Below are 10,598 nucleotides of genomic sequence, written 5' to 3'. Positions count from 1 at the left end.
ATGGTTACTCAGACACACACACACACTGTGGTGCATCGCCAAATACAGCAACAACAGGGGAGGGATCGACTCCTCCGATATGTTGTCAAAAATAGACAGACAGAAATGCTGTGGTCTTGGACATTTCCAGAACTTATGGAACCGACCTGCAGGCCCAGCTCCAGTCTGATTCTGGGGTCAATTTTATTTTATTTTATTTATATATAGCCTATATATATTTTTTTTTTTGCACATAGGACTATGCACCTTAATTAGGAAGATCTAGCACTCTGAGAGAAGAGTATGCCCTTGTATGGGTGATGATACGTTGCATGGTTCATTTTGTCTGTGTTGTTATGAGAACACCGTAATGTGTGGTATTTTATGTGATGGTTGCATGTGATGACTGAATGCTCTGTATTTTATTGTTGGGGACTACGGATGGAAATTAGCTTTAAGCTAACTCCGGCATATTTACATGTTTTTCTATATAGATTTATCTGTATATGTAATCTCATGTTCATTAATGTGCACTGTCCCGTCATAATAAAGAGACAGTAAAGTAAAGTAAAGGGTTAGGGCAGTTAAAAACAAGGACCCTGAAAAAAATAAAAGACACACTAAGGCACATTATCAGTGCAAATAATAACATAAATGAATAATAAACGCAGCAATAAACAACTCTCTCTGCAGCTCTGATGACCTGCTGGAGGGATTTCCGCTCAGTCAGGGTGGTGTTGCCATGCCACACTGTGATGGTGCAGCTGAAGACGCTCTCAACAGGTCCTCTGTAGGCTTCGGTGAGAGGCTGGTGTCCAAGTCCGGCCTTCTTTAGCACTCTAATGAAAGTACAGCCTCTGCTGAGCGTTTTTCACTGTGGTTACAGTGTGTTTGGCCCAGCTGAGGCTCTCTGAGATGTTCAGGCCCAGAAACTTGTCGCTGTCAGTCCGTTCCACCGTGGTCCCTTTGATGGCTCGTCTCCTAAAATCTATAATGAGTTCTTTTGTTTTGTTGACGTTGAGTACGAGATCATTGTCCTCCCCGTAGACAGTGATTTTATGCACCAGTTCCCTGTATGACAACTCACCCCCGCCCCCTTTTTTTTTTGTGCAGAGTAACTTAAAACAAATGCAAAAATCACATCATATTAAAGGTACACTACATTAAAATGCATCAAAGCAAGGACCCTGTGGATTCAACTGACAAAAAAATCAGCTCGTAATGATGTTGAAATTTTGTGGTTGGATCTTTAATAATTATTTTCATTATTGGACAGATGAAGAGGACTCATTAGACTCATTTGACAAAAAAATGGAATCTGTAGAAAATTTGAAAGTTGAGTCTGTATGGTTCAATCAACCGTCCGTTTGGCATAGTGCATCTTTAAACCACAGTGGAATAAAAAACTACTACTACTCTACTCTCAGTTTAGGAATCTGTGCACGGTTTACACACCATGCTCTCGGATTCATAATCCGTGCCCTCGGATTACAAATTTACAAATCCATGCTCTGCTGCAGATACCCTGCGTTAAAAAAAGCCAGAGATAAAAGCTTTATTCTCGCCAAACTGCAAAATTGTCACATCACCTCATCAAAAAATAACAAAAGAATTTACATTTTTGGGAAAAGAAGGGGCATTGTGGGTCCTCAGTCCAGCAAATGAGAATCAGGTGCTCTTTGGAGAGGGTTGGATCAATGGAAAATATAAGTTAAATTCAAGTGTTTGTCTCCTTTTTAAATAAACATCCTGTGTGGAATACAATGAGCAGACGTAAGGAATATCCAAGGCACACTGTTCAGTTGAAGAAACATTTAAAAACCTTTATTATTACTATCATTTTATTTTAAAACCTGGCTGCTGATGAAGGCTGAGACACGTCGGTCAGCAGCCAGGTTTTTAAATCACACTTAGTCGTGTAATAAAACCATGTAATAAATGCTTTTAAAATATTTTTTCAGTGGAACAGTTTGCCTTAGATAAGTTTTCTGCACACGTTGTTTATTTAAAAAAGGAGACTAACTTTAATATATTTTCCACTTTCCTGTTTTGTGATTAATATTTTTTCAGCTAAATTGTCAGATCAGTTATTTCACCAACACCTGTGCCCGGTTTTAACCAGCAACAATAGTGATAGATTAAACAGAGTGATTTGTCTTCTCCAACATAGACAATCTTTGGTGCAAACTGTACAGTACATGCAGGTTCTCTCTCTCTCTCTCTCTCTCTCTCTCTCTCTCTCTCTCTCTCTCTCTCTCAGGTTCATGTTGAGGTTAAAGCTCCAGTTTAGAGACAAGGAGAAATCTTTAAAATTACTCAAATTAACAAAAACGTGTTAATGATTCTAGAACACCGGTCTCTTCTCAACATTTTTTAACCTTAATGTTTGTTTTGCACAGAAAAGTTCAGGTATTCATATGTAGGCCAAAACCGATATTATATACCTTTTAAAGCAGGAGGAAAGTGATGCATTCATGTTTTTCTGAAGATGTAATTGTCTTTTCATCTCTGTGACAGGGGCAGATCTATCAGGGTGGCCCGGGCTGGCAGCTGCCACCCTAACAACAGGCCTTTTGACTTTTACACTCTGAACAAATTAGAACAATCAGAGTCCAGCTGGAGGCTCTGGATTCAAACACTTTGTGGTGTTTAATCATCAGCAAACATGGTATTTCTTTTTTCTTTCTTTCTATCTGCCTGTCTGTCCATCTGCCACCCTGTCAATTTTCCATGCCATCCTTTAGGCCCCCCATGAATATTTGTCTAGATCCACCCCTGCTTAGTGAAGCTGCAATCTGGCAATGTTTGGCATTTTTATACTATTACTATTTACTATTAAAACCATTGATCGATTATTATAACTATGATCAAGTATTTGTTGTGTATCAATCTCCTTGTTTCAGCAGTACCGTGCATCCCACCTGTGGTGATTCTGAGCTGAAATATTTCTTAATGAAACTGGAGGCTGAAGGCTTGTGTTTCTGCGACTAAACGACCTGAGCTAAAAACTGTTAAACACTAACCGTGTTTCCATCCACCTATTTTTATTCGCATTTTCAAAAATTGCAAAAAAAAAAAAAACTTGGTTGGAAATGCCTGAAATACGAAAAACGGCCGAAAAATTCGCAAAAAAGTTTTTACGCTTGGAGGGGCTGGATTTCTCAGCGGATCGATAAAAGAAAATGCGACTTTTTGCTGTGGAAACAGGTTTTGCGAATAAACGATGACTGAACCGGATACCACGACACCCTTCTACGCTACAGTCTTCATCTATTTCTGACAACACTCTTAACATTAACATTCTTCTATGTCTTCTCTTATTTAGGATGGTTCGGTACGAAGTTAGCGCTGCCAAAATAGTAAGCAGACTTCTCCCAAGAGCCGACAAGTTCAGCAGGAATCTGTCCCTGATCATCTGCTGAGTGTCAGCTGAGTGTTTGTTGTTGTTCAGTCGACACACAGACGCTATCTTATGGCGTCATCTCACGGCGCACTCTCCTCTCAATAATCGCAAAACAAAACTAATGGAAACAGGCATAAATTCGCATTTTCTTTTGCGCATTTTGACAAAATTCGCTCAAAAATTTCGATATATTTGGATGGAAACCTGACTTCTGAAACCTTCCCACTCACTTCCCGCGTTCCCAGTTACTGCAGCACGATGGTCCAGTGGTGTTGGGATACTGGTTTATTCACACAGACACGTTATACTCCTCAGTTTAAATATGTAACAAAACAGGACGGTTTAGGCATCGCGATATCTTTACATCTGCATTACAAACAGAAAACAGATTTGGCAAAAATGACTCCAGCCATGCGCCTCGAGGTCCAACAGAGAAGAAATACACAAAGAAACAGAGTCCCAGCCGCTGCCTCTGCCCCCTGAGCAGCAGACAGGCTTCAGGACTGAAATCACAGACATGAGAACCCGTAAGACTCAGCTGACCCAATGAAACCAAGGGGGGTGCATTCAGCCAAAAGGGGGCGTGGCCGTGGGCAGGGCCTACTGCCAAAACCTGCATAACTTCCCAACAGATTAGAATATCACCACAAAATTTGGATGCAAGGTGGCTAAGCAACAGCATGTTAACTTCTCACACAGATTGGACCCCGCCCATTTAATCTCAGGCCACACCCACTTCCTGCCAGACCACGCCCACTTTGTCTTTTTGCAGGGGCCTTGTGGGGTGTCCTCTGACTCGGTGTGAAGCTGCCGACAAACTGGTCGATAGAGTGTGGGTTCTTTGTTTGGACAAAAATTTAGAAATTAGGTTCGGGTTTGGGTCACGTCAAGATTATTTTAGTGAAATGTACTGTAAAATAAATAAAAATAATGGACCCACTGTCTGTTCTGGGCAACTATCTGTACAGTGCTGGAGTTTACGTGACAACGGTGAAGGCAACACTGTAGGCTATTTCAGGTGGTAAATGTGACCTGGTGATGGAGTAAAATCTGGAGGTCAGGTCAGGTTTCTACTGGTCGACACACATGGCCACGCCCACTTCTGGCTGTGTGCTTTATTACAGATTCTGAATCAGAGTCGGCAGCGACATTTTCGCTTCTTTATAAGAGACTTGGGCTAACTACAGGAACCATGTAGACTAAGCCGTTAAATGAACACGCTCATTTCACACATTTGTCAGTTATTGAGTCTTAACGGTCCTCATTTAAAACTTTGATTATCGCAGCTTTAAAGGAAGAATCCCCTCAGATCCTCGAACGCTGTCATTGAACAAAGATCTGCCATGTTCAGTGAATTCCAGCTTATTTTGTGATGAGGTGTTGTAATTAATTTTTTTCCTGATTTCCTACATTTCCCAGAATGCCTTTCTACAGCTTCCGGAGACGTAAAGCTGTTGGGTTTAATCTAAAACTGGGTGTCCGGACAGAGAAATATGACTAGCGAGTCAACATTGGAATGTCACTATGCTCGCTGCAACGCTTCCTACGCAAAACTCAACCTGTCTTGATGCGGCATTGCATTCTGATCTATTGAGGCTGCAGCATTGCATTCTGGTCTATTGAGGCTGCAGCATTGCATTCTGGTCTATTGAGGCTGCAGTGCTGCATGCTGGTCTATGTGCTGCTCCTGTATGGTTGGTGAATGTTGGCGCAAGATGGCATCTCCAGAAAGAAGAAGGCCTCGCTCTTTGTGAGGGTCTGACACCAAAACCTGACATTTACTGCTGATGTTTTAGTTCCTGAAACATTTTCCGATGTCAAACTGGAAACATCTGGATGTGACGTCACCTCGTCTGTGATTGGCCAGAAGAAAGAGAGTCTGATGGAGCCGGAGATGTGAGGAAAATCACAAACTGCTGATTTTTAACAGCGTTCAAGTGTTTTGAGAGTGGATTCGTCCTTTATGCAACACAATACCAAACACATTTTCAAAACTTTTATGATGACGCACACAGTCTTACCATGTCACTCTCTCTCACTCTCTCTCTCTCTCTCACACACACACACAGACACACACACACACAGAGTTCATAAATACAGTTAAATAGTTCCTCCGTCCACAGGTGTCTTCCATCCTGGTCTTCAGCCTCCGGCCCGGCTGGCTGGCCTGAGGTTCACACAGTTATCAGAGTATTGCTCATAACCTGGAGGCTTTCTCCCTCCACCGCACATTAAAGCTGCACTAGGCAACATCTGCATGTAAAAATGCATCTGTCTGAACAGAATAAATAAATATACCCAAAACTATCTGTCTGTCGGTCATGTCAGATTGGCGTTCACGCTTGGCGTAAAGTCTTGCTAGTTCTCATGCATGATGCAACGTTTGACCTCGACCAATCAGCACACACCACCTTTCAGGATGTGGCATGACGTCCACAGACGGCGGCACAGGACGCTCCACGAATGAACAGAAGTCAGAAACACCGCGGCAAAGTCGTCACACTAGTGGACAAAAGCCAAAACAATCTTGTTTTGGCTTGTTTTTGGACTATAGTTTTGTTCGGATTTACGGCGCCAACAGAGTCAAACTGTCCCTGCTGTTCAGACAAGATCCGTCACGACTTTGTCTTTCTTTAGGACCAGCAGCTTTCCCCAGGAATTCCCTAGCAGGATTTCGCAGTACGCTACGTCAAACACACCAAAGGGTTTGAACATCGAGATCAAAGCGAACATCTGCATCACTGCTGAAGTTTGTTTGAGGTGGAAAAGAACAGGCTTCACTGCTTGATGCCCTCACATAACCCCGTCTACCTGGACAAGGTGTTAATGTCGAGGTGCCGTGGGCTGTCCGGACGTCATTCACACGGTTTAAAGCCAACCGCTGACCATCAACTTCATATTCTGGCATGACGCTGGAAATCTGATTGACGGCGCCACAAAGTCAAGAAAGCAGGAAGCAGTCATCTTGCAAAGTAGGAATTTACTTTGTTTGCGCTCTTTTCCTGGTATTTTTCCTAATAAAAATCACTGAGCACCAATCACTGTTGGGTCACCTGCTTGAATTTCAAATCTTTGCCATGTCCAACCATGCATGACTTTTTTTTTTTTAAACAATGAGAGTGGTTTGAGGAGAAGTCAGATGGCGGATCTGTACCCACTGAACACACTTATCCTTCTAAAGCAGCGATCCGCTGCAGGTAGAGGTAGATCCACCACGACTTAACTTCTCCTCAAACCACTCTCCTTTGTTTTATTCAACTTCCAAGACGTGTATTTCAAATCCAAACGATCCACTGTGAAAGAAGACAGCTTCAGAGGTTTATTTTTCACTTTGATGGAGCTAATATGAAATGCTAACCATAGGAACCAAACCACTGGACGTACAGAGGTGGAAACGGTGTCCAACATCTGGTCTCAGTCTGGGGACGTCAGGAAAAGGGGGATTTTGTCCAAAACGTTGGAATATTCATTCATCAATTCACACTACTTTCAATACTCGATGCTGATGCTAACTTTGAGCTCGTTGGTTCATACGTGCGATGATGGATCAAACGTGAACAGCAGGGGAAAAAATCAAAAACTGATGCGACGAGTTGTACGTGAACACGGTGTCAGGGTGAAATCAGTCCAAACTGTCGTCTAAACCTGCAGTGAGCAGCTGGACTCGCCAACGTTAGACCTTTCTAACTCTCTCCAAGCCTCAAAGACAAGCCGAGTTGGTAAACACTTCACTGACGTCACCTGACACGATTTCTTGGTACTGAACTTCCAATTTTCAATCGTGAGCTCTCACCGCCGACATGCCGAGTTCGTTGCCTAGTGCAGCTTTAAACCCCGTTAAAGCCCCTTTAAAGACCAGCATAGCAAACAGCTGTCCTGTCCTCCAGCCCCTTTTTTTGATACTATACAAATACCAGAGCTCGCTGACTTGACGGGTGCCTCTAGGATAAGGCTTTTCCTTTTTGAAAGCTGATGTTGGAAGGTAGTTGTGCTACGGCTCATCTCGGCTCAGTGTTTGGTGTCTGGGAGCCGGAGGATGAGCCGGTGGGTCGGAGCGTCTCTCTCGCTCTCAGTTGAACGCCTCCTTGTTGATCCACATGAGGCTGCGCGTCTCGTTGGGTTTGCACTCGTACTCGATGTCGTTGAACTTGTTGCCGAACTGGCAGTGCTCGCGCTTGTAGTAGTTGTAGTACTTCACCTGCCAGACGGTTTCGAACTGGCCCGCCTTGGGAAACTGGACAAACAGAGGGGAAGACGCTGGCTGTCACTGAGGCAAACATGATCATTTTGACTGTTTTAAGCCACGAGAGGCACCAAAACCTCCACAAACCACTGGCCTCAGGTGTCTGAGTGCTTTTAGAAGACAGCACCATTTAAATAAGGTGAATAGGACATTTTATTTTCAGGAAATTTTCACAAAAAGCTAATATCCTTCCTCCAAGAAATATAGCACAGAGGCTACGGATGCACCAATCGACTCGTACCTCTATGCTGACTTGGACGGGCTGCCGGTCTCCGCTCTTGGTGTGCGGGACGCCCTCGGTGTCGTACTGACCGTGGTAAACCACCGACTCCTCGTCTTTCGACTGCTGCTCCAGGGGGAAGATGATGCCGCCGATGTTCATGTTGCTTTGGGGAGGAAGAGGAGGAAGAAGTGTGAGAGTTTACTGATCCTCAGGTATTGGACAAAAGTGGCTGTGAACAGCTGATTGGGTTTTTAAAGCAAAACACCAGTGATTTTGAACATTTTACTACAATTTCCCAACATTTTACATGGCAACAAAACCATTTATCAACTCATGCAGAGGAACTAAAGAGTTCCCATTATGGAAGCAAAATGTAGATTTCTGGTTGAAACAGCCGCCTCATAATGTTTTTGCTTCTGCGGCGAACAAAGTCCTCAACACTCAGAAACCACACAGCTGATAACTGATAACAATACGTTGAAATTCAATACATGTATATCACATTAAGTGACAACACATATTGTGAGTGGGGGAAAAAAATGAAATTGAGATATCAGCTGCATTTTTTTTCTGCTGTCCTAATCACAAATAACACAACTCACTCATCACAGATTCACAAATTACTGGACTTTTGGAATGACAATCAGGTGCACCTGATTTAACCCTTTGGCGCATAGCAGTCACTACAGTGGACAGCTGTTTAAAAGTCATTTTCTCCTAAATGCAGTGGTTTCTATGGTGGAATTGCATATCAGCTGTTAGAATGCTCTCTGCTGCTCCCCTCCATTGAGGTTTATGCAGAGACTGTCAGTTCCTGTTGCTGAAAATATGTTAATACTAGTATCATGACATGGTAATACCAGTCCTGCATCCTTAAAGAAGTATGGAGACTCACAAAAGTGTTCATGCCCTAAGAAGAGTAAAAACACATAATAAAAAAAAATCTTGACTCAGGCTTTCATAACTCATGCATCAAAGGGTTAACAGTGGACTAAAGGCTGTTTGCTCCAGGCTCCTGGCTCTAAAGGCTTGTCCTGAGTCTCTTGTTTAATCATGGCTGTGTTTTGGCCGTAACATGCAGTGAACCAATCACAGCGCCGCCTCCCGTCCCCTTTAAAAGCCAGGTGAGTCACACCTTGGTGGGTTGCTGTTATAATGCAGGATTTTCCAGGTAAGAAGGAAGGCTTAAGGAGCTCAGATGGACACAAGACACTTTGCGGTTTCCACAACGTGGACGCTGGACGGGGAAATGACATCTGAGCCGCTTGGACACTAGGAGAGACACCTGAGTCTCACTTGGCTCCAGGTGGAAGACAGGAACCCTAAAGGTTCTCACTTAAACCAGATCTCAGCAATTTTGCATAATGCACCTTTAAACTGTTGACGTGATAGAAAAGGAAAGATCTGCAGCTCAGAAATAAACCGAAATCTGCACAGTCAGACTTGAACTTCTCGTGGAGCCGCTTCTCTTATATCAAATCACCTCCACTTTATTATAACACACAGTTTCTTTAGTATTCTTCCAAAACCAGTGCATGCACGGATTGTAAAGAGGCGTACATGTGTTGTATTTGTGAATGTATGAGCATTGGTGCACAGTGCATGTGTGTATTTAGATATGTAGATTTTTATGACACACAATCATGTATACATATTTTTTTCTATATTTTAAAATTAAATTACCTTCTATTCAGCTGTTGACTGTGAGCGTGAACTCAAAGTTCAACCGCTTCATCTCACACACTCACAAGCAGACACAGAAGCCTCTATTTTTTTTTTTTTTTTTTTTAATTATACAGTTTTGACCCAGGATACCTCCAATAGGCAGATTTTGGACTGATGTTTTAGTTTTTTTTCCCCACTTTCTGGTGGGACAAATGAAGGCTGTGATTCCAACAGTTACTCTTAAATACTATCTAATTAGCAAAATTAAGTTTTAAATTATTTTTCATTTTTCTGAGCAACCCTGGTGCCCCTTCCAGGAAGCAGGAGAGTCTCTCTGCACCCTAAACACGTTTCAATTCACTTTACTTTTATTTTACCATCACTGACCCACGGTTATTTGGTCACTACCGTGTAATTAATTTGACCCACACAGGGACACCACAGCACGGCAGCGGGCAGATGAAGCCTCCTGTCAGCAGACTGCCCTCTCCTCTCCTCTGTCCCGTCATTATTTATTAAAGCGCAGATCGGATGCAGGCCTGCAGGGGAGGAGCGAGGCCACGGAGCCCAAATGCACGCGTTTTACACCTTTATGTGCAGTTATTTCCGTGCACGTCTAATTGTGCAGTGGGGTTTTTACAGGTAACATCCATGTAGACACAAGGCCTTGGTTTTAATTGCTAGGCGTGAATTAAAAATGAGAGAATCTGTCTGAGCATGCTCCGTGGGACCTGGCTGGCGCTCCTGCTGCACAGCAACTCTGATATCCAATTTTATTCCTGGGAAACGATGATTTCTAATTTTTCTCCTAAATTGAATTTCTACTTACGTGACCTCGGCGTTGCCTGGCTTTATCACCACCTCGATTTTGTATTTGGAGCCTGTGAGCAGCTTGATGGTGCGGGTCTGGCCGAAGCGGGTGCCGTCCACCTTGAAGAAGACCGGGCCCTCGTTCGGCTGGATCTTCAGCGAGATGGAGATGGTGATGATCGGCGGCACGTCGTCCATAATTTGGGCTTCTGTCTCGGTTTGTGTCCCGTTTGTCAGCCGAGAGGAGCTCGGAGGATGCGGTGATGCTGAGGAGA

General features: G+C 43.4%; 1 protein-coding gene across 1 annotated transcript; it reads right to left on the bottom strand.

Annotated features, from left to right (window-relative positions):
• Positions 1 to 6,453: 6,453 nt before the first annotated feature.
• On the bottom strand, positions 6,454 to 10,598 carry cnrip1a (cannabinoid receptor interacting protein 1a). Its single transcript, XM_030058190.1, has 3 exons — positions 10,343 to 10,598; positions 7,867 to 8,011; positions 6,454 to 7,616 (listed from the first exon to the last, which is right to left on the bottom strand). Exons 1-3 carry the CDS (start codon positions 10,519 to 10,521, stop codon positions 7,452 to 7,454), a joined length of 489 nt encoding a protein of 162 aa, XP_029914050.1. The 5' UTR covers positions 10,522 to 10,598; the 3' UTR covers positions 6,454 to 7,451.

This window comes from Myripristis murdjan, chromosome 1 (genome assembly GCF_902150065.1).
Source record: "Myripristis murdjan chromosome 1, fMyrMur1.1, whole genome shotgun sequence".
Taxonomy (NCBI): domain Eukaryota; kingdom Metazoa; phylum Chordata; class Actinopteri; order Holocentriformes; family Holocentridae; genus Myripristis; species Myripristis murdjan.
The sequence above is the reverse complement of the archived record's forward strand: the minus strand, read 5'-3'. Positions and strand labels throughout refer to the sequence as shown.